This window comes from Peromyscus leucopus, chromosome 4, assembly GCF_004664715.2.
Source record: "Peromyscus leucopus breed LL Stock chromosome 4, UCI_PerLeu_2.1, whole genome shotgun sequence".
Classification (NCBI taxonomy): Eukaryota; Metazoa; Chordata; class Mammalia; order Rodentia; family Cricetidae; genus Peromyscus; species Peromyscus leucopus.
The window spans coordinates 67,187,848-67,214,937 of record NC_051066.1 but is presented as its reverse complement, the minus strand read 5'-3'; the positions used below and the strand labels follow the sequence as shown (position 1 = coordinate 67,214,937).

General features: G+C 50.6%; 2 protein-coding genes across 2 annotated transcripts in view; both read right to left on the bottom strand.

Annotated features, from left to right (window-relative positions):
* The window catches only part of LOC114699693 (low-density lipoprotein receptor-related protein 4), a 31,434-nt gene extending 27,700 nt beyond the window's left edge, over positions 1 to 3,734 (bottom strand). The window contains exons 1-3 of the mRNA XM_037204992.1: positions 3,332 to 3,734; positions 2,997 to 3,173; positions 2,421 to 2,543 (exon numbers count right to left, since the gene is read on the bottom strand). Coding sequence (XP_037060887.1) covers positions 2,421 to 2,543; positions 2,997 to 3,173; positions 3,332 to 3,497 — 466 coding nt within the window. The 5' untranslated portion in view covers positions 3,498 to 3,734. The remainder of the gene's footprint in view (positions 1 to 2,420; positions 2,544 to 2,996; positions 3,174 to 3,331) is intronic.
* A 2,253-nt stretch (positions 3,735 to 5,987) lies between these two features.
* Positions 5,988 to 25,102, bottom strand: LOC114699694 (low-density lipoprotein receptor-related protein 4-like). Its single transcript, XM_028878913.2, has 12 exons — positions 24,950 to 25,102; positions 12,932 to 13,078; positions 10,950 to 11,066; positions 10,584 to 10,697; positions 10,254 to 10,370; positions 9,607 to 9,735; positions 9,256 to 9,375; positions 8,610 to 8,735; positions 7,480 to 7,605; positions 7,151 to 7,285; positions 6,644 to 6,769; positions 5,988 to 6,335 (listed from the first exon to the last, which is right to left on the bottom strand). Exons 1-12 carry the CDS (start codon positions 24,999 to 25,001, stop codon positions 6,085 to 6,087), a joined length of 1,560 nt encoding a protein of 519 aa, XP_028734746.1. The 5' UTR covers positions 25,002 to 25,102; the 3' UTR covers positions 5,988 to 6,084.
* Positions 25,103 to 27,090: the final 1,988 nt, after the last annotated feature.

Below are 27,090 nucleotides of genomic sequence, written 5' to 3'. Positions count from 1 at the left end.
TGTACCAGAACTGGGACTCAGTTCTGTACCAGCCTGGTCCACAGAGGGAGCTTTGGCCACTGCTCTACACAGCAGCTTTTCCATCCTCTGGGCCTCTTCTGGCTTGTACTTTCCCAGTATAATTAGCCTTTGGTATGTGCAGGGAATTGGTTGAAAGACCCCTGCAGATACTCAATTCACACAAACTTCAGGCCCTTATCTAAAATAAGGTAGTATTTTCATATAACATCCCGTGCACATCCTATATAATCTAGATAATCTCTGGATTACTTGTAATCTATATATATCTAATGCAATATATTTGTTTGTTTGATACTGGGGGTTCAATATGCAATGTGACTCCCATTTACACAGTTGTTATACTGTATCCTTCCTTTTTTGAAATGTGTGTAGGCCTTTCATTAAATTTAATTTTTATTTTATATGTAGGGGTGTTTTGTCTGCATGCCTATATATGTGCCATGTATGTGCCTAGTACCCTTGGAGGCCAGAGAAAGTCATCAGATCCCCTGGAACCATAGTTACAGGCAGTTGTGAGCTACCATGGGTGCTGGGAACTGAACCTGGGTCCTCCAAAAGAGCAGCCAGTGCTCTTAACTGCTGGGCCGTCTCTCTAGCTCCTACAGTGTATTCTTTAGAGAATAATGACCAAGCCAGTTGATACAGGGCCGACAGGATGGCTCACTTGCCGCCACACCTGCGCCCCACACAGTAGAAGAGACCTAACTCACAAGTTGTCCTCTGACCTCATGCACACACCAGAACATGGACACAAACATAAATAAATGGTGGTACATCTTCAGTACAGAGTTTTAGAATTTCCATCCACAGTTGGCTAAATCCACAGACATGGAAATCTAACTATGTATTTCCCTACTCAGAAAGGCACTTTTTGCCTAACTTCACCAAATCCCTCTTCCAAGCTTTGGTAAATCTTCGGGAGGAAGTGCCTGGAAGCATCTTGCATCTCACTAAAATAACAGGAGCAGCCGGGCACAAAAGAATGTATGGGAAAGCAGGTGGTGGTGCACACCTTTAATCCCAGTACTCCAGAGCAGAGGCAGGTGGATCTCTGTGAATTTGAGGCCAGCCTGGTCTACAGAGTGAGTTCTAGGACAGCCAGGACTACACAGAGAAACCCTGTCTCAAAAAAACAACAAAACAAAACCACCAAGAAGAAGGAGGAGGAGGAGGAGGAGGAGGAGGAGAGGAGGAGGAGGAGGAGGAGGAGGAGGAGGAGGAGAAGAAGAAGAAGAAGAAGAAGAAGAAGAAGAAGAAGAAGAAGAAGAAGAAGAAGAAGAAGAAACAAAACAAATGTACAGGGAAAATACGATGTATGGAACTAGTTTCCAGTATGTATCTGAATGAAACCTCTGAATGTTTTCCCTAATCACTCTCTGGAAAGGGTCCCCCGAGAATCTGATTTTTGCCTGTGTGTATGTCTGTATGTGTGTGAAATTGTATATGGACATGTGTGAACATGCGTACATGTGGAAGTTGGGCATGTCCTTTTACAGCTCTTCACCTTACTATTTATTTATTTTTGAGACAAGGTCTCTCATTGAACCCAAACCTTACCTATTGGCTAGACTTGGTGGCATGTGAGCTTCAGGGATCTGCCTATCTCCCCCTGACCCCCAGCTCTGGGGTTACACACACCACCACACCTGGCTTTTACATGGGTGCTTGGGATTTGAACTCAGGACCTCATGCTTACATGGCAGGGACTTCACCAACTGAGCTCTTCTCCTCAGCTCCAACTATTTGATTTTAGAGATTTAAGAAAGCCAGTGGATCACACAGCAGTAATGATACAAAAGGAATTGTCTCTGGTCCCTTGCTAGTCGTGCCGTATGCCTGATCAACTCCTCTCTGGACTAGCCTTAGAAGAAGTCACCTGTGTGCTGAGGTTTCTAGGGTTGACTTTGCAGGGTAATAACCTTGCCAGAGCTCAAACGAACCCAAAGTAGAGATTCTGGGAGAAATCAGGGAATCCTATCATCTTTTACTTGTTGGTCACAGAACATCATTTGGGATCCCAATCCTGTTTCTCTGTCCTAACGACACAGTCTTCTATGGGTCAGGCTAACGGTGGAGAGGTTGGAAATCATTGTCCTACTTCCTAGGAGAACTGGACCTTCTTTATACCTAGACAGAAGGCATCCTGCCTGCTGACGTGAAAGGCAAGCCCGGTTGCAGGTGTTCCTACACTGAGTGAAGGCTAAGCCTTCACATACTACTGCCCGGTTCTTGGTCCTCAGCTTTGATACAGAAGCCCTCAGTCTCTAAAGGCTGTCATGGGCTCCTGGAGGAGCCTGGCTCTCCCCTGGGACAAGTAATCGCTCCAGCTCCTGTCACGGTTCCTCCTAACTGTCCCCACAAGGCACCTCCCCTGAGGCTGGCATCCCAAACCCACTTACTCTGGGCACAGGCGTGGCTGTTGATCTTGCGGAAGCCAGTGGGGCAGGCACAGGTGTAGTTCTGGCCACTGGGTAGACACAGGTGAGTGCAGCCTCCATTGTTGTCCCCACAACGGTTTTTCCCTGCTCAAAGAGCCCAGAGCAAGATGATCAGGGAGATTAAAGGTTTACAAAGGCAGACCCCAGGCCAAGGGGTGGAGGGAGGGCTGAGCTCTCTGCAAAGAAGAACTCTTGTCTGGTTAATTTTGACATCTCTTATGGAGGCAAGCACAATTAGTATCTGACACATAGGAGATGCCCTATAAATGTTTGCATTATATGGAAACAGTAAAGCTCTGATGGTGTACCGCCCGAAATGTCCAGCAGAGGGAGCAACTAGTCCATGTTAATGCCAGTTCTGGACTTCACTGCCCAGAATTAATGCCAGTTCTGGACTTCATTGCCCAGAATTAATAGTATCTATGACAAGTGAAAGGAAGATTCTCAAGAGGCACCAGCAATCACGTCACTGGTGACAAATTTAGCTCACTTAATGAGTTTTTTTTTTTTTTTTTTTTTTTTTTTTTTTTTTTTTACCTGCAGGTTGGCGCTGAGGGTGTAAGGTATGAATATCCATGGGGAAGTGCAGCTTGTTACGGATGATCTCCTGGTTCTTCCCAGTAAACTTGTTGGCACTATTGATGCTCTTGGTGTGCCAGTCTGTCCAATACAAGCTGTCTTCAAAAACTGTGATGGCAAAGGGATGTGGGAGGCCTGGAGACAGTCCAAAAAGACCTTAGTCCAGACATGGCCTGCCATGGCCCTTGAGCCCAGACCTGGCAGCTACACAAATCTCACCCTCTGCCAAGGCTCCTGGGGGCAGGATTGGGGAAGGAGTAGAGAGATGAAAGAGAGCAGATCAAAGACCTCACCCTGGCTAATGACAGCCTTGCGGTGACTCCCATCTAGATTGGCCCTCTCGATGACGTGGTGTTTAGCATCCACCCAGTACATACGGCGTCCAGCATAGTCGATGGTAAGGCCATTGGGCCAGAAGAGATGAGTGTCAGCAATGATGCGGCGTGCAGAGCCGTCCATGCTGGAGGCCTCAATGCGGGGAGTGTTGCCCCAATCTGTCCAGTAAATGGTTCTAGGAAGAAAGGAAATTAAGAGGTGGGCAGTAGAGAACAGATGAGCATTAACTAGGCTGATAACCAGAGAGTTTCACACACTGGGTTCCACCGGTCTGCCTGAAAGGCATTTTACTTATTTGTTTGTTGACTTATTTTTGAGACAAGGTCTCACTGTGCTGCTTTGGCTGGCCTGACACTCACTGTAGAGACCAAGCTGGCCTCGAATTCAGAGATCCACCTGCTTCACTGAGTCCTGGGATTAAAGGCGTGTGCCACCGTGCTCAGCTTTGAAAGGTGCTTTTGTCTATCTGTCTGTCTGTCTGTCTATGTATCCATCTATTTAAAATGATTTCCTCTCACTCCCCCCCCACCCCCGTTTGAAGACTGGACCCAGAGAATGAAACCTAGCGCCGAATGCTAGGCAACCTGTCCTACCACCGAGCTCTATCACCAGCTCCACAGAACAATTTTTTAAATATCTGGATTTAAATGTCTTGAGACAGGGTGTTTATTCATCAGACATTTTTTTTTTTTTGAGTGTCTGTTATGGAGAGGGCACAGTGGGCACTAGAAACAGAGCAGTCAATAAAACAGATGACAATCCCAGGGCTTGTGAAATCGACCCTAGAGTGCCACGTCTAAGTGAAGACAGGCATGCTCTTCGTTCTCGCACTTTTTTCGCTGCCTTGTATATTTTATGCCCCCTCCCCCACACACCTTATTTCTCAAACAATTGACATATAATTGCAGGATCTTACAAGTCATCCCTTCAATTGGTGGCATGGAATGTATACAAGCCAGAGGCTAAGAATTTCCATTGCAAGAGACTTCAATGCAGGAGACTTGTCTATTAATTCTTAAAACTATTTCAAACTAATGATATTAATTAGCCCAACTACTAACTGCTTTAAATTAATAATAATTTTTAATTAGCTCCACTCTATGGGCTAATAAAAAACCCTAAACAGTTCAAACTGACCTAATTTGTATATTTTATTCCATTTACAGTGCTCCACTATTTAGCCTTAGAACATCTATAAAAGCAGTTACGTTTGTTTATTTATTTAGATCAGAGTTTCACATAGCCCAGGCTGATCTCCAGCTGTGTAGCTGAAGGTGACCTTGAATTCCTGATCCTTCTGCTGTCACTTCCCAAACACATATATTTATAGAGCTTGTTTTATATGTGCTGATTAAGAAATCAAGGAAGGGAGCATGAAGAGATTGACTCACCCGAGGCTACACAGCCACTTACTACAGAGCCGTGACATAGAGGCATCTGGGGACAGCACCCAGTCATCAGCATCCCTGAGGATGACCCACAAAATCTGGCCCGGGAGGCCTGACAGCAATCCCTACTGTTGCTGGAGGGACTTGGAAACTCGAGACACCTACTCACCCCTCCATGGGGTGCAGGGCAATGGCCCTGGGCTTCTCCAGGTTCTGCCACAGCAGCACCTTCCGGTGGGCCCCATCCAGGTTAGCTACCTCAATCCTCGATGTCCCAGAGTCAGTCCAGTAGAGCTTGTCGTGGACCCAATCCACAGCCAGGCCCCCTAGGGAGAAGAGCCAGTGGGAAAGCGTCAGGGATTCACCCTAGGCAGTTCTGGGTCCTAGAGACAAGAGCAAACTCTTCCAAGAAGCCATTTCTGGGGCCCGGACCTTGTGGTAACTATTTTACATGCGTCAGTTCATTTAACCATCACAGGTGTGTGAGCTGGGTACTACAATCTCCATGAAATGGAAATGGACTCAAGCAACTGGCCATGGTCTGAGGATGACCTTGAACTCCTGATACCCCTGCCTTTACCTCAGGAGTGCGCCATCACAGCCTGGTTGGATAACAGATCCTAGGTACCTGATCCATCCTCCCTCTCTGCCTCCTTTCCCCCCTCCCTTATTGGGGCTGGTGCTGGGGACAGAATTCAGTGCCTTTCTTAACTCCAGCCCTGCATACCAACTTCTAAGTCACTTAACCTGCTTGTAGGTCTGAGGTCACCAGATTAGCTGTTGCCTTTTGTTTGTTGAGATGGGGGGCAGGGTTTCATGTATCCTAGCCTCTCCTCAAACTGGACACATAGTTAGGAATGACCTTAGACTTCTGATCTTTCTGTTTCTACCTCTTCAGTGTTAGGATCACAGGCATCAGCAGGTCTGGTTTATGCAGTGCTGGGGGATCAAACCCAGGGCCTTATGTATTCATGCTAGGCAAGCACTCCATCAACTAAACAACATCTTCAGCTCTACAGTTGTTTTCTGTGTCAGGGTTCCACCCAGATTACACTGGGAGAGACATTCTGCACCATGCAATTTGTAACATGAGCCTGTTCCTTCCTTTCCACTGATTTTTGTTTTTTTGGTTTTTTTTTTTCCGAGACAGGGTTTCTCTATGTAGTTTTGGTGCCTGTCCTGGATCTCCCTCTGTAGCCCAGGCTGGCCTCGAACTCACAGAGATCCGCCTGGCTCTGCCTCCCAAGTGCTGGGACTAAAGGCATGCGCCACCACCACCCGGCTCCACTGCTTCTTCACACATCGTCTCCCTGGCTCTCCACTCAGGGCCTTGTTTTCCTACCTGGGCTCTCTAGCCCAGTAGACACAACCTCCTCCACATTGCTGCCATTAAGGTTGGCACGGAGGATGCGATCCAGGGTGACATCAGACCAGAAGACCAGCTCCCGCCGGTGATGAAAGTCAAGGGCAATGGCGTTCTCCAGGTTGTTGAGTAGCAGTGTGTATTCAGAGCGGTGCGGGAGCACCTGCCGGATGTCGATACGATTGGCAAACAGTAGCACGGGTTCTGGCCCTGGACACAGCATAGAAACAAAAGCCCACTGGGCTTCAAGCTACCAGATACCCAACAGCATGCACCCTCAGGCCCTCAGCTGGCAGCAGGGGCGCTTTGCCCTCTGGAGTATGTCTCAAGCTGTGGGCATCTGAACTAGAAAAGCAGAATCCTCTCCAATCCCAACCCAATCGCCTTTTGCTTGGGGCCCGGATTGCAACTGGCCGACATAAATCTCTGTACTTCTTAGGAAATCCCTCAGCTCCAGAGCACCTGGCATTCCTCTCTTTAGTCCTCAGCCCACCCAGCCAAGTGCCGACTCTCCTTACCCAGAGCCTTGCAGCTGCGCCGGTCAGGCCGTAGCTCATAACCGGCTTCACACCAGCACTGGAAAGCTCCCTCACTGTTGGTACAGCCCTGGCTGCAGTAGCCTTCCTCAGCACATTCATTCACATCTGTGGATACCAGGCAGGGTCAGGGGGCCTGCCTCCGGCCATCCTCCCGCTCCGATTCACTCCTCAGTCACATCCCCATATCCCCATCTACTGCCTCAGCCTGGTGGGAAGCTGTGTAACAAGCAGTTCGGGGCTTTGAGGTCAGGCAGACCTGACTCCACATCCCACTTCTGCTGCTTACTAGCTGCGTGGCCTTGGGTCAGTTACTCACACTCTCTGCCCTTCAGTTTCCCCCATCTGCAGAATGGGAGAAACGATCCCCACTTTCCTGAGTTAGTGCAGTGAAGGAATGATGTCACAGCGGCTAGGTCACACAGCTTCCTATAGGTTGCTCCCGCTCAGCATCCTGACTCTCCCCCAGCGGCGCAGGCCTCAGCTCACCCTGGCACGTTCTCCCGTCCTCTGTGAGCCGGTAGCCCGTGTGGCAGGTACACTGCACTGCCCCTCGCACCATCTGGCACTTCTGGGCACAGCCACCGTTGTTAACATTGCAGTTCTCCTCACCCGTCCGGGGCCCTGTGCCAGCCAAGCCAGAGTTGGGAGTTGAGCCCAGAATCCACCCCCCCGTCCAGCCAATTTGGCATGCCACCTGGACCACGAAGAACAGCTCCCGAAAACTGTGCGAGTCACAAGGGAGGCCTCCCTTTGAACCCTACGGGTGGGGTGCGGCCGCAAACCACGGGCCCGGCCCGTACACTAGAGACACTCACGGCAGTTCTGCTGCGGGCCTTCGTCACTGCTGTCCCCGCAGTCATTGACCCCATTGCACAGCTTTCTCTGCCCAATACAGCGCCCGTTCCAACACAGGAACTGGTCAGAGGCACACTGGGGGCTTCCTAGAAAGAGAGGGAGGACGGGAGCGTCGGGTCACAGGAGGGCACGGCCTGAGTCCACCAGGGACGGGAGCCTGTGGTTTCCCAGGGTAAACAGGGGTCAGATGAGAGGCAGGTGGGAGGGGTGGGGTCCAAGGCAGGAAACAGCTCAGACAAGGCTGCTTGAGTGTCGTCCGAGAGTTTGTTTTCTCCCTGAGATTCCACAGTGGGTGAGTGACAGGGACAGAGGGAGAGAGCGTACCTTCATACGCAGAACCAGGTGTAGTGGGCTGAGGGCGTAGACACAGAGACTGCCTGCCAGGCCTTCCCGCAGAGGGGGAGCAGACGCAAGGGCCGCTGGCTGGAGAGCAGCCCTTCCTCCCAAGGGCGGCGGGAAAGGGAGGACCCGAGCAGCTGCTAAGACTCACAGCCCTGACTTTGTGTTTCAGGACGTGGGCACAGGTCAACAGTGCACCTGGGCTGTACGTGTGCGTGTGTGTGCATGTGTGTGCACGTGTGCGATGTGCTGTGTGTGCGTGTCTGGTTGTGGTGCATGTGTATGCATGTGTTTACGGTGCATGCGTGCCCACGTAGGTGCAAGCAGAGGCCAGAGGAAGACACCTGATAACTTCCACCTTACTGCCTTGAGACAAGGTTTCTCGGTGAATCAGAAGCTGGTCACTTCGGCTCGGCTGGCTGGCTAGTGAGCTTCCAGAATCTGACTCTCTCTGTCTCCCAGTATTGGTGTCACAGGCACTCACAGCCACGGCCAACTTTTCACGTGGGTACTGAGGATTTGAACTTGGGTTCTCGTGCTTGCCCAGCAAGTGCTCTTACTCCCTGAGCTGCCTCCCCTGCCCCTGCATCTGAGCCTGCTCCCGGGGCACGGCCGGGAACGTCCAGGCCTTGGAGAAGGAATGAAACACGATTTCTGGCCAGCTGAGAAGCGGTGGCCATGCTCTCTTTTCCCTCGGCCTCCCACTCCCGACGTGGGGAGAGGGGCCTGGGGCACCCCTGGGAGACTCTACCTGTGTTCTCACAGTTTTCTTCATCACTGTTGTCCGCACAGTCATCCTCCCCATCACAGCGCCAGGACAGACGGACACAGCGGCCTGACCGACAGCGAAACTGTTCGGCTGTGCACATGGAGGTGGCTGGACAAAGCAAAAGCCTGATGAAGGGCTGGCCCCCCACCTCAGGCTGACACGCTGCTCTGCCACCCTAAGCACACAGCCCCCCTTCCTGAGAGTGGTGTCACAGGTTATAATCTTTGTTTTGGTTTCTCGAGACAGGGTTTCTCTGTGTAGCTTTGCGCCTTTCCTGGATCTCGCTCTGTAGACCAGGCTGGCCTCGAACTCACAGAGATCCGCCTGCCTCTGCCTCCCAAGTGCTGGGACTAAAGGCGTGCGCCACCACCGCCCGGCTCACAGGCTATATTCTTATGAATCAGGTGGCCCTTGCTCAGAGCGCCTTCCTGTCACCTGCTGGAAAACTGCCACGATGTGTCTATAAATCCACAGACTACAAGGCGCCTGGTACCCCTTTGAAGAGATTGCCTCTGTGCAGTGTACCATCTACACAGCTGTCCAGCTGTTTAATACGTCCTCATGCTCCGCTGGCCCCCAAACCCTTCTCCTCAGTTCCCCACCGCCTTGGATGCTACCCTCGACTCACTGCAGTTGCGTTCATCAGACTGGTCATCGCAGTCTGCGTCACCATCACAGCGCCAGCCTGCGTTGATGCACAGGCCACTGTCACACATGAATTCCCCAGCGCGGCAGGGCTGGTGGGAAGCTGGGGGAACAAAGATCTTCTGTCTCTAAGCAGCCTGTGCACACAGTGCCTCATGGTAGAGCAGAAAGTCCCATCTCCTGCCCCTCCCAACACTCCAGCTCCTCCCCAGAGAGACCTTGGAATCCAGACACGACTCCCCGAAGCGCCTGCCCCAGCTGGCACCTGTGCCCTGCCATCGGAGGAGCTCCTCCAGGCTGGCTGCCCCTCCTCCCGGCTGGCCAGAGCACTCACAGCAGTCAGACTCGTCCGACCAGTCTCCGCAGTCATCATCTCCGTCGCAGTGGTAGATGTCGAGGATGCAGCGGCCATAGGCACACTGGAACTCCTCCAGATTGCAAGGAGGAGAGGGAACTGCTGAGGCTGGAAGGGAGAGCAGCCCTCAGGCCCCGGTGACTGGGGACAGGGGCCTGACTTTTCACAGGGACAAGCGGCACGGGCAAGGTGTCTGTCTTAAATACTTGGCAAGTGGGTGGGTTCCATTTGGGATGGTCCCACAGACGTTCACATGCTGGTGGACCAGAGAAAGCCAACCCTCCATAACTGCTGCTACCCTCGCTCAGGGCTCATGGATCTCAGTCTGGTCCCAAACAAATACAACCTTGACATCTTGATCCTTCTGCCTTGGCCTCCTGCCTGTTAGGATTACGTATAATACTATGCCTTCCTGGTTTGCACAGTGCTGAGGACAGAACCCAGGGCTTCACGCATGCTAAGCAAGTACCTGTGTAAGCCACACCCCCAACACCCCAGCATGCTCCTGTAGGACACATGCTCACTCCCTTACCTGCTGCACACAACCCTCTCAGCCAGCCCTTACCCAGGAGACGGGCCCTCACTCATCGTCCCAGCCCAGCAACCTCCAGGGGAGGACCACTCACGGCAGCTCTCCTCGTCGGAGCCGTCCTTGCAGTCCGTGTCTCCGTCGCAGTACCAATGTTCAGCAATGCAGCTCCCATCACTGCAGCGGAATTCCTTGTCTGAGCACTTGCGCATGTCTAGGGATGCAATGAGACAGGAGTCCCCTAGACTCTTCTCTTGCCTTTGGTGGTTAGGAGCGGTCCATATTCCTGACAGTAGAGACCGCTCTGCCCTCCTGCCGCCTTCTTCGGGGCGGCGGCACCAAACCCCTGGAGCAGTTTCAGGTGAGCCCGTAGCCACTCCCACGCTGGACCCCCGTCGTCCTGCTCCCAGAGCGCCACGCCACTCACCACACTGCTCGTCACTGTTGTCACCACAGTCGTTGTCTCCATCACAGTGCCACAGACTCCGGATGCAGTAGCCGTTCTGGCAGGGGAACTCATCCTCCTCACACTCCCGGGGGGCTGTGGACACAGATGAATCAGGCTGCTGTGGACAGAGAGCACAGTGCCTGCCAGCCCCTCAGTGAAGCCTTCTGGGGCCGTCAACAGCCCCGGTGCTGCCCCCAGGGGAGGTGACCATGTCGTGTGGGCTTAGCTGACCAAGAGAGGCGGGAGAAGGTCAGAATAAAAGTTGAAGACCCGAGGGCTCATGTGGGCCGGGGGCATCGTTTTCTGACAGAAAATCCTTTCCCCACAGAGCCCTCCAACACTCACGACAGTCCTGCTCGTCAGAGTCATCTTCACAGTCATTGTCTCCGTCGCACACCCAGGAGCGGCGGATACACTTGCCGTTGTCACAGTGGAAGTCCAGAGGGGAACAGGTAGGCAGCACTGGGTCCAAGAGATGACAAAAGTGAGCCAGGCAGGCAGGCTACACCAGCCGGAAATCCTTGCCCAGCAGCCTGACTCCCCTGTCTCCCCTCCTACCCCTGCCCCCCAGCAGATAAAGGCCCTACGAAACGGCAACTAAGAAAACCTCTCTGCTAAGACACGTAAGCAGTGTGAAAAACTCGGGCAAGAGAGAAAAGCAGGGTGTGGTTCTAACAGTCGGTAGAGTGCAGCCTAGCATGCACGAAGCCCTGGGTTTGATCATCAGCCCCTCATAAAGCTAGGGGTGGAGGCGAACGCATGCAATTCCAACACTTGGGAGGTAGAGGCAGGAGGATCAGAAGCTCAAGGTCCTCAGCTACATATCAAGTGTGAGGCCAGCCTGAACTACATGAGACCCTGCCAGGCAGGGCACTTTCCCCTCCTTCCCTCTCACTAGAGGATGATTGACACATCTGGGTCCCACTTCTAGAAGTCATTATGATGAGTAAGCCACCGCATTCTCTGAACAGTGGTTCCTCTGACTATACAAGGGGATAATTGCACTCAACTCACAGAGGTCTTTTGAGATAATGTATATGAAAGTGATACATGAAAGGGAAGCATTTATCATTATCACAATTAGCTGAGCTGGTTAGGGTTAATGAGGTCCAGGTTGTAGCTTCGTTCCCATTAGACTAATTAGTCACCATCAGACATAGATGCTACAGGCCAGACATGTACCCCTAAACCCAGACAACTGGCTTAACAGTGAGATTTATATATATCCAAGACAGGACATCCTGGCCCATTGTCTGTCCGTGACTATGCTGGAAGAACGGCAAATTTAAATAGAATGCAAGGCTTTCTCTTCCCCAGTGTGGGGAGAGGGTTGAATCTAGAACCTCATGCATGCAAGGCAGGTAGCCCTGCTGTTGGTCCACAGCCTCAGCCAGTCACTTATGTGCGTGTGGTCCATATATACTCATTCAGGCAGATATATGCATGTGGGTCAACATCAGGGGTCTTCTTCAATAGCTTTCTACCCTATTTTTGAAGATTTATTATTATTGCGGGAGAGGGCTCAGGAGCCACAGTGCTCACGAGAGATCAGAGAATAATTTTCTAGAGTTGGTTTTCTCTGTCTACCATGTGAGTCCTAGAAACCAAACCAAGTCCTCGGCTCGGTGGCAAGCACCCTTACCTGCTAAGTGATCTCACCACTACTCCCAACGATAAAGTTTCTTATAAGGCTTATCTTATTTAACATTTGTGATTATACAGAACACTGAAATAAGAAAAAAGAAAATAATCTGCATCTATGTATTCCATATAAAATTTAAATGTATGCATGCAGCATACATACAGAATTCACAAATACAAGAAGAGTTATTTAAAGACTCTTTGTGGCTTCAAGAATATTTTCTTTTATACCTTTTCCAACTTTTTTCCCTTTCTTTCTCTCTTCTCTTTCTCTCTCTTCTCTCTCTTCTTTCTTTCTTTCTTTCTCTCTCTCTGTCTCTTTCTTTCTTTGAGATAGGGTTTCTATGTATAGCCCTGGCTGTCCAAAAACTCACTTTGTAGACCAAGATGACCTCAAACTCAGAGATTTGCCTGCCTCTGCCTCCCAAGTACTAGGATTAAAGGCATAAACCACAGTGCACATCCTTTATCCATTTACCAATTTTTCAAAGTGTATTTTACTGGGATTGTAGGCATGAACCACCCAATAGAAAAACAGACGGTTAAAGGTGTGCATGTGAAGGGGCCATGTCTCTCTCCACATCTGTCACACTTGCAAGACCCCAACCTTAAGTTGGACACCGGTGGGCACAGAGCACTCCTTGGTCCGTCTTTCTCCGCCTCCACTAGCCCTGGCTGCTACTTACTACACCCGTCCTCGTCGCTGTGGTCCCCGCAGTCATTGTCTCCGTCACACTGCCACTGGGCGGGGATGCAGGTACACTCGCCGAGGGCACTCACTGCACACGTGAAGTGGCTCCGACCACAGGCACACTCCAGGTTGCTGGCTAGGCCTGGGCAGAAAGAAGAGGAAGTAGAGGGCCTCGACTCCTGTCCTCCCAATGCCTATAGGGGTGGGGAGGAGAGGAGCCTAGTCGGTGGGCATTGTCACGCATAGAGCCACAGGGACAGTGTAAGGGAGATGTGAGGAAAATGTAATTGTGCTTTCTGCCAGGGCAGACATGGTCCCAAAGATACCTCGAGACTTGGGTTCATAGACAGCCCGGTTCTTTATATAACATCTCTGAAGGCCAGGAGACAAAGCCACCAAGGGATGCTGTGCTTAGAAGGGGAGCAGGGGACAGATGACCTGCTACTAAGATGCCTCCACAGTAGGCTTCCTTCTGAAATGGATACATCTGCCCCCATCTTGAACCCCAAGCACTGAGGGCAAGTGATAATAACGACACCAGAACCCTGGAGCCTCTTAACGTCAAGGAATCTACATGGGGAGGTAAGAAGAAGTTTGTGAGCCCTACCGTCAGATTTTGCTTTTGAGGAGGGTGACAAGATCAAGCCACCTCAGGACAGAGCCAACTGGGCCCCGTCAGTGCCTTCCTGTCTGTGAGACAGACCACAGCCTGGAGGAAGGCGGTCGGACGCAGCCCCTCCCCCAGCCTCAGCAGCATGCAGCTGGGCTTCCCTATTGAGCATCAAGCTATCTGCCTGGCCAAGTCCCATGACTGGCTGCTGTGCCCCCTCCCCAGAGTACCCAGCAGGATGCCCTGGGATGGCGTGTGAATGGCTCAGTGCCCCTGCTCCAGTCTCAGCTGGAACAAAGGGTTCTTCCAGGGTCACTCTCCCCCCTCAGATTATTCATCTAAGCCGCTGGGCTGCTGCAGCTGGAAGGAAGGGGCCGGCCTTCTTGCTCATCCCTTTTCTAGCTCTCTTCTCTTCCTCCCATTAGCTGGGTCCAGCCTTCGGGCTGGGCTGGACCAGGGAAGGAGTCAGCTTCCCATCCCCACCCTGTTCCTGTACTCTTCACCGCTCTGCCCCAAGTCTTCCCACTTCTCTCCTGAAGGCCTGAGGCTGAGGCCGAGCTTCCTAACCTGCAATGGATGGATGAACACATGGATGGCCAATTGGCCTTTGGCATCTGTGAGCCTCCGAGCTATAGGCAAAATGTATATTTCCGGAGTGAGGGACCTCAGACTCCTAGCAGGCTCTCCACTGAGGCCTGGCCTTCCCTCGACTGTCTACTGTAAGGGATCTAACTACCCCAGGGAAGATGCAGAATTCCCTGCAGAAGACAAGCGGGGTCCTTTCAGGACGGGTAACAGCTTTGCATACCTCATGAGAAGGCCTCACTTCAAGCCCAACACCCCAGTCCAGAGGGTTCTTCCCCAGAGAAACTCAAAGATCCAATTGCCCAGGGCTCTAGCCTGCTCCTTTCCATTCCTAGAGAACTAAGGAGTGAGGGCATCGCTCACTAAGACCTTAGGCAACAGAGCCTCAGGAATAGTGACTCTCAGCACAGTACGAGCCCTCCTTTAGGGAACCCTGGCTAGATTGGGCAGCATGGAATATTCCATGCAAGGATATCCCTGGCACACAACTCCCCTTCGTGGAGAAGCTGCAGGAAGAACATAAGGCTTCACTAGTAGGTGTCAACAGGAGTAGAGGAGTCGATTTGCCCTTCAGTAGACTAGTGGTCCTCCAGGCAGCTGGGGATGCAGTAGAAGCCAGGGATGCAGTTAAGCATCCCAGCAGTGCACAGGATGCTCCCTGTCCCCACTAGCTGGCCCACAAGTCAATAGAGGTGGAGAAACGCTGTAGAGTCATACAGTAACAGAGACAGACCTGGAGGGAGATCCAGGAAGAAGGACAAAGAGGAAGAAGGGACAAAATGGGACACAAAATGGGAAAAATGTTAGATTTGGAACAGACAAGCAAACCTTGGAATCCACCAATCAGGTGCATAACATTGCGCAATTCCCCCTCCCCCTCCTCTTGAGCAGGACTGGGATCAAACCCGCTAAGCCACATCCCAGACCTCTTTTTACTTTTTATTTTGATACAAGGTTCAGGGTTTCATTAAGTTGCTGGCCTGGAATTTATTCTGTAGGCCAGGCAGGCCTTAAACTTGAAAGCCTTCTGCTTGGGCATCTCAAGTAGCTGGGATTAACAGGCTGCACTGCCAGGCTTAGCCTCATGTCTTAATATGGTACAGAAGAGAGAAAGATAAAATAAAAGCCAGAATTAGACATAAAAATACATGTGGAATAGACGAAGTTTTAGCCATGGCACATTGAAAATGATCACTAAGCAGATACGGGGAGATTGGAGGTATGCAGATGGGGACCACATTTCCCCAAAAGGCCTTGATTGGGGAATTGCTGAATACCAGGGATGGGAGAGCAAGATGAGCAGTTTCCTGGCAACCATGCAAGGGAAACAAGTACAGAGATGGTTCAGCAGTTAAAAACGCCGGCTGCTCTTCCAGAAGTCTGGGTTCGATTCCCAGCACCCACGTGGCTCACACCTGTATGTAGCCCAGTTCCAGGGGATCCGGTGCCTCTCCTGACCTTCTTGGGCACTGCACACAGGGTGCACAGACAGGCAAAATATTCATACACATAAAATGAAAATAAATATTTTTTAAAAAGAGAGTACAGAAAGCAAAGAGAATTCACCAGCCTTTTCCCCAGCCTCCGCATTTGGCTGAAGGACAGCGTGAGTTCTGACATCCTTGTACATGAACACAGTCTTCCATCAGTCGGCCACCGAGTTGCAGGTAGCTAAAGACACACAACTTCCTGCACGTCAGAGTCAGAGCTGTGGCGACGTTCAGGCAGCCACCAGTCAGACAAACTTTTGACTTGGGCATTCATACAGGAAGCAGACACATTATACTCCAAAAGGCAGGCTTCTGGACGACTGCTTCCCCTCTGGAATCCCCAGGGATGGAATTCTGTCTTTTCACTCAAGTCTTGGCCATGATCATAAAGGGCAGCTTTTAACCCTTTTTGCATAAAAGAATGGAGAGCAAAGAAAGGAAGCAAATGGCGGAGGGTGGAGACTGCAGCTCTCCTGGCCCCCAGGGGTCAGGCAATAGCCCTTCCACCTTATGCACTTCTGCCTCAGGTGTTCATGATCGCTCATAAAGCCATCATTCTTGGGACCCGTGCTAAGACGCTTATAGAAGCTGCTTCTTTTTTTTTTTTTTTTTTTTTTTTTTTTTTTTTTTTTTTTTTTTTTTTGAGACAGCTTTGATTGACTTGGAATTCGCTGTGTGGACCAGCTGGCCTCGAACTCAGAGATCTGCCTGCCTCTGCCTCACAAGTGCTGGTATTAAAGGCGTGTGCCTCCACATCTGGCTTCAGAGAATCTTTTGATAGGTTAACCAAAATCTCACCATTTACATCTCAGTTCCCTCAATCCAGCTATCTCAGCCATATTTACCAGTGCTTTCTTTGGAAAGGGAGAAGGCAATGCTCACCAGGGGTACCAGTCAGACCCTCTATAACATCCTAGACAGCAAGAGATTCCACATTTTTGAGAAGTTAGTTAATCAAAAGTCTCTGTTTGCTTATCCATAAAATGGGGATGAAAGCAATTCTATACCAAGGAGTCTGGAAATGGTCCTCCTGCCTCTACTTCCCAAGTGCTGGGATTACAGATGTACACCACTATGTGTGATGTATGAGGTACTAGAGATTGAACCCAGGGCTTCATGCATGTTAGCAGGCAGTCTACCAACTGAACTGCGTCCCCGGCCCCTCGTGCCCTCCTTTTCTTTCCTTTTTTTTTTTTTTTTTTTTTTTTGGAGTGATGGAGTGGCAGGGAATGAACCCAAGGCTTCCAACATGCTAAATATATACTCTACTGCTGAGTACAGCTCTTAGGCCTGCTCATTCTGGAAGATGTCAAAGCTTCTTTTCCTGTTTCACGATGAGCTACAAACCTTATTTAGTGAGAATGAGTTATCTGAGAGTCTATAATCACATCCAGACTGAGGGGCAACCTGAATCAGCTCCTGAGGCAGCATACTGCAAGGGACATCCATGTAGCAAACCAAACAGTCTCCATTGAAAGGGATGACAACAAGGAGCCACATGGAAATGGACCCATAAACCCCATCTACCAGAGTTTGTTAGGAGAGTATAGCTTGCCTAGCAAACATCAATAGTAGCAGTAGTAGCAGTCATTATCACCACCACCACCACCACCACCACCACCATCATCACCATCACCACCACCATCATCATCATCATCACCATCATTATCACCACCACCACCACCACCATCACCATTATCACCATCATCACCATCATCATCATCATCATCACCATCACAGAGCTAAGCAGTAGGCAGTTGACAGTAGCTTTTCTAACACTGCCCTGCTTGGACCTATTTGGCCCATGCTGAGCTGGAAGTCCCCGCCCTGTGTCCCTTTGTGTTGCCCACTTACTAGACCTAAGCTTCTTGGCTGTTGAAATTGTGTGCCAGACAGCTCTTACTCACATGCACAGCGCATGTTCGGTGCTGGATGTATCGGATGAGCAGTAGGAGTTTGTTAAATGCATGAGCAATGCATGCTTGAGTCTTGTGAGAGGAGGAGTCAAAGCAGGAGAGGGGCCCTGAATGGTCAACCCAAAAGTAGCCAATTCCTCTCTAACCGGTACTCAGGAGAATAGCCAATTCCTCTCTAACCGGCACTCAGGAGAATAGCCAATTCCTCTCTAACCGGCACTCAGGAGAATAGCCAATTCCTCTCTAACCGGCACTCAGGATAGCCAATTCCTCTCTAACCGGCACTCAGGAGACTAAGCTTCTCTCTCCACAGGCAGCTTCCTGGTTCTGTTCAGGTGAAGTTCTCTCCCTCGGGAGCTCCTTTCCCACCGTCTTCTCAGGCTGTGACACTGACGTATCGTAACTAAACCCATTTCTGTCTTACGGCCAGCCTGACCTGGCTGATTCCTTGGTGACCCTCTCAAAAGATACACTAGATATGTGATTACAGGTTTCAGAAAGTTCGGGCATCTTTTTTTCCCCTTCTACTTTTAAAAATAGAAAATAAATTCTTATTTAAAATATTTATTTATTGGGGCTGAGGAGAAGGCTCAGCGGTTGAGAGCACTGGCTGCTCTTCCAAAGGACCAGGTTCGATTCCCAGCACCCACATGGCAGCTCACAACTGTCTGTAACTCCAGCAGGGATCTGTTCACACAGACAACACCAATGTACCACCTGCAACAGAATCCTGCATGTACACCTAGAAGGCCAGAAGAGGGCATTAGATCTTTTGGAACTAGAGTTCCTAACTGTTGTGAGCTGCCATATGGGTGCTGGGAATCCAACCTAGGTCTCTGCTCTTAATCTCTGAGTCATGTCTTCAGGCCCAGAAAATACAATTTTAATATTCAGTACCCAAAGTTATGAGGCAGAAATGTACAATGTTAAGACCCTGGGAACAATACTTCCCAGAGTACAATCCTGTTCCTTCTGGTTCCTGAGCAGTTCTTCTTTTTTATCTTTTATCTTAGGTTTTCCTCAGGAAAAACAGAACAAAAGAACGCCTACCACACAGAGATGTTTTTAAAAAATACTTCATTTCTGAGAGGTACTTGGCATAATGCCTACTACATATTATTCATCTTTTTATTTTTGTCTTTAAGACAAGGTCTTAAATTTGTGGTCCTCCTGCCTCAGCCTCCCAAATGCTAGGATTATAGGTGTACACCACCACACTCTGGTACAAGCTAAGTGTCAATAAATGATAGATCTGGCGGCTGAGTACATAGTCAGAGTGAGTGATAGAGTGAACACTTAGCACACTCAAGGCCCTGGGTTTAATCCCTAGTCCCCACATAAATAAAGAATCAAAACAAGCCAGGTGCAGTGGCGTGCCCCCATAACTACAGCTACTCAGGAAACAGAGGCTACAAGATCCCTTGAGTCCAGGATGCAGGGGCCAGGCTGGGGATAGGGAGATGACAAATGGGTTAAACACTTGCTACCCAAGCATGAGTTTGGACCCTAGCACCCACGTAAAAGCCAGGTACGGGGTTATGCACTTGTAAGGGCTAAGAGGACAGATGGAGTTTGATCCCGAGGACACACATGGTGGAAAGAGAAAACCAACTTCCTCAAGTTGTCTCATTGCTTCCACCCATGCTCTGGTACACACACACACACACACACACACACACACACACACACACACTCACTCCCCGCTGCGCCCTCCGCAGGCCTCACAGGAAGTGGAGCTGCAGGGCTGTGATCCCCAGAGACACTGACAACCTCAGAAGCAGCTTTACTCCACGTGCTAATCAGGTGTTACTCTTAATACCTTACTTTCTACCTGCCTGGCCTTACACACAGAAAGGGGGAGAGGATCCCTCCCGGTCCCCCAAAGGCACTGCCTGTAGCCTGGAGCTCCGTGGCTGCAGAAAATCTCCGGTGATAAATTACGCAGCAGCACCTTTGTGTGGCTGCCTCTCAGCCAGATGGGAGGTTTGCCCCCAGTCTTTTGTTTCCGGCTTGGCTCGAAGCTCAGATCCCTAGCTCTGCACAGAGGTGAGGGGGAGCTCCCAAAGGCCAAGTCAGGGCTTGCTGTGAGTCCTAGCCAGGCTTTCTCCAGCTGGGGCTCAGGCAGCGCCCCTCCCTCCTCAGGCTCACCTGAATGGGGGGGGGGGGGGAGCGGCATCAGAAATAGCTGACAGTCCATCCACTCATCTGCGGAACCCAGATGGGAATGCCTCCGTGCACTGGAAGAAAGAAGGCTGCACGGTTGGGCGGAAGAGGTGCCCAGGGGCACCTGGGATGTTTGCTTCTTGCTAAATCAAAGGCACAACAGAAAAGAGACGGCCAGGAAGCTAAAAGAATCAGCTTTTCTTAACGGCTGCTCCGGGTTACGGACAACTTTCTGCCGTTCCCAGAAGCATCATAACACTGGCACCAGCTTAAAAGGAAGAAACAAAGAGACAACGCGGTTAAACTTTGGGGTGGAGGGGCTGGGGGTCGGGCGGGGGTTGAGTCTGGGGCTGCAGACCCACATCAGTTATCTCAGGACTGATAGGACTCCTGACTGCTAGACTGTGGCCGTGAAAGAAGCATGCTCTCAAGAGCCCAGCCCCCAAAGTGAGGCAATTACAACCTCTAGAGCTCTGGGTCCTGACTCCTTCCGCAGGTCAGTGGGAGGGACAGGCTGGAATTCTAAACTGTTCCAGCTACAAGAGACCTCGGGCAACCTCTCTCACCCTGGGTCACAGCAACCTTAGGGTGGGAAGTGGTAGGGCTCACTTCTGACCTCTCAACACGGATGTTCCCAAGGGAGTTCCTCTCTCTCTGGAGCAGGCTCCCCAAACCTCCCTTCATAGCGTAATAAACCTCTTTTCTGGAAGTGTGTACAGGAGCGAACTACTCTTAGGTTTCACCAGGTTTTCAAGAAGGAAAAAGAAAGGACAAGTTGTTTTAAAAAGAAAAGAAAGAAAGAAAGAAAGAAAGAAAGAAAGAAAGAAAGAAAGAAAGAAAGAAAAAAAGAAAAAAAAAGAAAGAAAGAAAAAAGAAAGAAGGAAAGGACAAGTTGTTTCATAGAGAGAAGAAAGAGGTCGGCTGGGGGAAACCAGTTGAAATGAATGAAGGGCCAAGCCTCCTTTACCATATGAGACACTGTAGTGTAACTTATCTGGCTCCCACATTCCAAACCCCAGAATCATCTCTGATCCATTTAGGCACAATTACTAACAAACAGTTGACATTTATCCAGGCCTGTAGCTACACAGCAGTTGTTCGACTCCAGGCTGGATAATTTGAACATTCTATCATCTCTTAATTTTTACAGCATGAAATTTTCACGGGTGGAAATGTATTACCACTCCCCTCCCCCACTCTGTCCTCATATGCAGATAAGAGCCCCAAAGTTCAGGAAGAGCCAGGTGTCAAAGCCAAGTCTGCCTGTGCTTTCTCACAGAGTTTGACAGGCATGTCTGCTGACTGGATGAACAAATGCCTGAGTGCAATGCTCAGCTTGGGCAGTGCTCCTGGGTGTACTGGGGAGAATGAGCCTGACCACACCAGCTCTAGGCTTCAGGAACAGCAACAAGCGTAGGTAATCATCAGTGCTATTTTTAGGGCCAAACTCAGGCTCTGCCAACTAAACCTCAGCACCTAGTCTTTCTTGGGATACTGAATCTCACTAGGCTAAGGAGAGAAAGACATTCACTGTTGGAGAGAAGATGGCCACCAGGATACAGCCTGGGACTCACATGCCCTCCAACGATGCATCTGTGACAAAATTTGGCTATACTATACCAAAGGATGTAGAGATGGTAGCTGGTAACAGGCTAACAGACCCAGCTGACCAGAGACATGAACCTTTCCTATGATTGGAGATATGTTCAGTAATAAGACAAGATACATTTTTTTAGTTTCTGAAATTACTCTGTTCTCATTCAAGAACACCGCCCCCCATATTGATTATTTATTTAAGAAGCAGCAACATCCCATCACTCTTCATCTTAGGGATCAAGACTAGTAGTTAGTCTGTAGAAAGCTTATGCAAAGAACTACAAAGCATCCTGTCCTCTGTGAGCCCCTGTGTTCTTTGCTGGCCCAGAGGATGAGCATGCCCAACGTGCTTTGTGTCAGACATGGCCTGACTTCGTTCCCTTGCACCTGTTATTCTTAATACGAGGTGCCAGTTGCAAAGATGTCATCTGATATCCAACAGGGGACAGAAGAGGAAATCCAGAACAGGCGACAAGCCAAGCATCTTGCACAAGTCTAGGGGACCAAGGGCAAGGTCACTTGAGCACCATGACAACCATAGCCATGACAACAACCACGTGTAAATAAGACTAGCCTCAAGCTCAACTATTTTGAACTCATCTTCAGAAACTTCTTTTTTTTTTTTTAAATTTACCTAAGCACTTCTGGCAGAACTGTCAGTGTTCACTCCCCTCGAAAAGACTTCCAAGGTGGCTTACACACACTGCAGGTGTTACTCAGAGGATGAAAATACCCATGGCTACTACTAGCCGTTAAGTTTCCTTTCAAAAATCTTAAAATTTTAAAACAAGAGCATTTATTGTTGTTAGCTTTAGTTTTGAGACAGAGTCTTATGAAGCCCAAGCTAGCCTTGAACTCTCAAGGTAGCTGAGGATGACCTTGAACTCCCAATCCTCTTGCTTCCACCTACCAAGTACTGGGCACCGAGACAGGCTTTTTGTCTTGTGAGGAAAGGGTCTTGCTCTACAGTCTGGGATGACCTCAAACTGTGTGGCCCAGACTGGCCTCGCCCTTGCTTCCGTCCTCTAGCCTCAGTCTCCCAAGTGCTAGCATCAGAGATAAAGCCACCATGCCTAGTTTTTCCTCCTTTTTCAAAAGTTTTATTGTTTTTTATTTTTATGTGTGTGGGTAGGGTTTTGCCTTGCACATATATGTCTGTGCACCACATGTGTGAAGTACTCGAAGAGGCCAGAAGAGGGTGTCAGGTTCCCTGGAACTGAAGTTAAAGACAGTTGTAAGCTGAAGTAGGTGGTGGGAATGAACCCCGGGTCCTCTGGAAGAGCATCCAGTGCTCTTAACCTCGGAGGCATCTCTCCAGCCACATCCTTCTATATGTTGAAGAACCGATTGTGATCTAGGCCAACACCAAACAGCAAGGCTCTAGGAAAACACCTGCAAGGACTAATAGAATATAAACAAAGCATCTTGGTCTAGTGTTGAATTCACTCCTAGCTGAGGTTGTCTATGTAAGCAGTGCAGGGCAAAGCTTTTCGGAAGCACCTCTTCCGGGCCTGGACTTAATGCTAGGGATCCTAGTGGGATTTGGGGGTGGGGGTGGGGTGGCGCTACAGACTCTGCCACTGCTCGGTCTCACAGCAAATCTGCCTTCTATGGGTCTCCAAGGACAGCTCAGTATTAAGCCCGCAAAGTGCAAATTTTCCTACCTCTGCCTACTCCGTGTGCACAGGAAGTCTCCTAAATTAGAAATTTCTATTAAACCTTTTCCTCTAAAAATGAACCTAAACAAGTCACCAAGACCCCTCTGATGCTTTTTCTGTAAAGCATTACTAATCTGCGGCTCTCTGCCCCTGTTCTCACCCCCATCCTCCATGCAGATGTAATGTAATGTATGTAGTTTTGACAGCAGCTCTGGAGCAGTGAATTCCTCTTGGCCAGTCTCAGTCCGGAACCTTCCAGCTCCCCCTTCCCTGGGGCAGAAGGCGACAATCTCCTCTTTGGCTTTGTTGGTATCCGTTTTAGCCCCCACCCCACCCCCCTTTTCCTAGTGCCTAGCTATTTCCCTTGATCTTTTTCAAAACTTCCTCCAGGGGGCCGAGAGGAAAGTTCCATCCCCTTCCCTTGCAGCCCGAAGGGGGAAAACCCCCCAAAAGCATAGCTGTCCCTTTAAGGGGCCCATGTGGTGGGAAGAACAGTTACATTCCTACCCCAGTAGGGCTGCTGTCCCAACACGCCAAAGAGGCTACAAATAACCTTCGAGGAGAGAGCCCGGGAGGAGGAGAGCGAGGCGCGAAGAGGAACGTGGGTCAGCCAGGCTACCACTCCTCGGAGAGAAAGGACTCCATCGGCGCTAGATCCCACATGGAAAAGGGCATAGAAAGCCCACGCGTAGTTTAAATAACAGACACCAGAACTCTGTTTTGGATTCGGGAGCTAAAACAATCTTTAAAACAAGTGCCCAGACAGCTCCACACCCTGCCAGGCAAGTTCCGAAATCTGCACTTTCCACACGAGCTCCTCCAAGGGAAAGAAAGAACCCGTGCACCGCCAGGGTCTGCAGACCGCTCTTTCTGAACCCCACCCCCTCGTCCAGCAGCCCGGAGAATCGGAAGAACTGGATCTCCCCCACGTGGAAAAGCCGGCGGGTGAATATGGTTGGAGTTCCAAGATCGATCTTTGATCTTTGGGCACAAACTCAGAGGCAGCTGCTAAATCACAGGGTACACCCATGTTCCCAAGCGGCTGCAGAGAGGCAGATTCCGCTGGAGTCCTAAGTAGACACAACAGTTGCGTCCGGGCACCGAACACGTTATTAATAAGGAGCAGATGAAGCAGCAGTGCCGCTGCCATCCGCCCAGCTCCCCCGAGGCCAAGGCCCCATCGCATGGGCCGGGAGGCTGCCTTTGGAAGTTCCCTAAGAACGCGTCCCCCTGCCCTCTACCCCGGCCAGGACGGATCTGCCGGAGCCTTCCAGCAGTTTCTTCCCAAATTTCCTCCCCAACCTCTTTTCCATCGCTGTTCCCCACCCCTCCCTTGGGGAGGATCCGGGGCAGAAAGCTGATTGGCCGCAGCCAGGAGAGGGAACCCAAAACTCCACTTAGGGGAGATGTTGCAAGCAAATATGACCAAAGACCCTAGGAGATAACCGGGTGTGGAGTTCGAGGAATTGCTCCACAAGTCCATGAATCCCGGGTGTTCAAGTAACTCAGATTCTGCTGGGCCCCTCTCCGCAATCCACCCGGGATCCCACCGATCCTGGAAAGAGGACTATTTACAATTTATGGGTTTAGCGACCGTCCTCCCCGCCCGCCTTTCTTTGCACACATTCATTCACACGCACCAGGGACACAGAAGCCCTGCCTTAACCTGAAAGGGAACTAGCCCCTAGCTCTTTAAAGAGCAACGATGGAAGCCGAGCGAGCGTCTCGGATCGGATCGTATGCTACTCGGCCCAGACCACAGCGGGGACGAGTTCCTCCACCACTGTCCCCTCTCGGGCTTGAAGAGCTGCGGGAGCTCCTCTTGCTTTCCTCCGCACCCTTTGCCAGGGTTACTGCTTGAAGGGAGCTCGAGGTTGGGATCTCAGGCCCCAGCCTGCGCCGTCCGGCTCCCGGGAGGCGAGTCCTGCAGCGGCCAGACTCAGGGACAAACTTTCCCGGTGGCCCGGTCGGCGCGGGCGCTGCGACGCAGCTTACCGTGTGCGCAGAGCAGGGCGCCAAGCAGCAGCGCGCCCCACCATCGCCTCATGGTGCTGCGGCCGCCGCCGGCGCTCCCTGCCGGCCCGGGGGTCCCGCGGGCTCCTACGGGACGCCGGGGCTGAGAGAACCAGCGGAGGGTCCCCCTGGGGTGGAAAGCGTCCCGGGTCCCGCGCGGCTGGCGCGCCCTGCAAGTCGCCCTCCGGGCTGCTGCCGCCTCCAGTGCTGCCGGAGCCGAAGCCGCCCCGCCAGGGGACCGGGAGGGGGTGTCCCGAGCCCGGCCGCCCCGCCCCCCGCGCTTCAGCCCCCGCCACCACCACCGCGCCTGGTCCCGCCCCCGGCTCTGGCCCGGCCCCTTCCCGCCCTCTGCCCTCGCCCCCCAGTCCCAGGACCCCACCCGCCAGTGCCTCCTTCACTAGCCCTGGCTCCTACTCAGGCCGCCCCAACATTCCTAGCCTTCCGGAGAGAGCCCCTTATCTGTCTCCATTACTGCTACTCAAATGTCCCCAACTTAAAAAGAAAATTATGCTAGTGGCAACTTTCAGCCCGTGTTAATTCTAGTTCTACACCAGGGGGAGCACCCGTGCTGACCCAAGTCGCCTGGGCGTGACCCCGGCCCCCCTACCAGCCCAAACTCCAGACTTTATTGTAATGTCTCAGAAATATGCAAGGCTTGCGAGTGCATAATTCTCTCGGCCTTTATTGACATCAAACAAGGGACATCAGGGGGCCTGCAGTGCTTGGTCTAAACTAGTGTTCTCACTGTCAAAATTCCTATTCTGAAGTTTCTCTTCTTGCACCCCGGCCCCTCCCCCGGTCTAGGCAGTGTTGTTCTAGGGCTAAATAGTTCGGCGACCTCCCCTTTTCATTTACTCATTTCCTGAGGTAAGGTTGTCTGGGTCCTGTCGCCCCGGTTCAGACGTCCAGATTTGGCCCAGACAGACTCAGTTCCTCCTCACTGTCTGTAAATCAGCGCTGTTAGCCTCTTCACCATCTTTGACTTTCTGATCCTGGCCAGGAAGGGGTGGGGGTGGGGGTAAGGAAATCAATCCGTGCTAGGAGTTGCACTCCCCCAAGACCTCGGCCTTGCTTCAGCTTCCGTTTGCAGGGCCTTCCAGCAATATGAAACCTTTGGATTACTGCATACATTTGTAAACTATTTCCGATGTTATCTCTGTGGCCTGTCCCGTTCCCTCGTGTATACTGGTAGGCATTCGTGAACTTTGCTGCCTCTCCTGGTCCCAGGTTTTGTTGCTTTATGCCTACACCCCCAACTTTCCTAGGGCCTGAGGTATCCCTTTCCCCTCCAAGCCGATATGCCAACGTCGTCTGGTTTTCAATCATCTTAGCCTGAATTTAGCTGAGAGGGAAGTAATTTGGTATAGTGCAAAGTGGATATTAGGCATTTTCTCCAAATGGGTAGGTTGACATTTCATCCTTGTTTTCCATTTTCCAAGGCTTTCACTTTAAATTGCCATCTTTGACCAAAGCTAACATTAAGCATACTTTGTGAAAGCTACAATAACAGAAAAATGTGATGTTAACTCCTTCTTAGTCCGCACTTTATGCTGTGTCTCACACCACCCACCCCTGAAATTTTTGCCTAGATTCAATTTGGTTGAACTTAACATCACCATGGTAACCAATGTCTAGGTTTTTTTTTTTTTTTTTTTTTTTTTTTTTTTTTGGCTGTGTAATTCTTCTTGGAGACTGAAGGGGGCAGTAGAATCAGATAAGGTTCATGTGGTTTTAGTGCTTGGGAAAGACCCTGGATCTGTTGGGCTTACTTACCGTCCATCTGTCATTTTAGCCTGATGTCAATGAAAGAAAATGGAAGGCTGATTCCTCAGCCTGCCCCTACCTTCCTAATTCAGTTCTTGGTTATTCTCAGGATTTCAATACACGCTGCTTAGAAAAACTCACTTTTTAAACCTGATGAGAAAGACCTTGTCATTCAGGAGACCATATTTTGTTCCAAATGACAACTAGGGACATGTGGTATAATGAATACATTTGTCCCAAAAGAATCCAGAACAGACGTTCCCCATACTTTCAATGTCAGGGGATTAAGAATGTATAAACAGTTTCTACTCTGTGTGCAAAGGACAGGTCGCTTCCCAAAGGAATGATTTGTGTTGTTT

Excerpts from the sequence above, each read along its gene's own strand:
- LOC114699694 (XM_028878913.2), bottom strand. The coding sequence starts at position 25,001 with ATGAGGCGATGGTGGGGCGCGCTGCTGCTTGGCGCCCTGCTCTGCGCA. Across the intron at positions 8,736-9,255 it reads GTCTGATGAACGCAACTGCA|CCACCTCCATGTGCACAGCC; the intron begins GTGAGTCGAGGG and ends TGCTTTGTCCAG. Across the intron at positions 7,606-8,609 it reads AGAAAACTGTGAGAACACAG|GAAGCCCCCAGTGTGCCTCT; the intron begins GTAGAGTCTCCC and ends CTCTCTTTCTAG.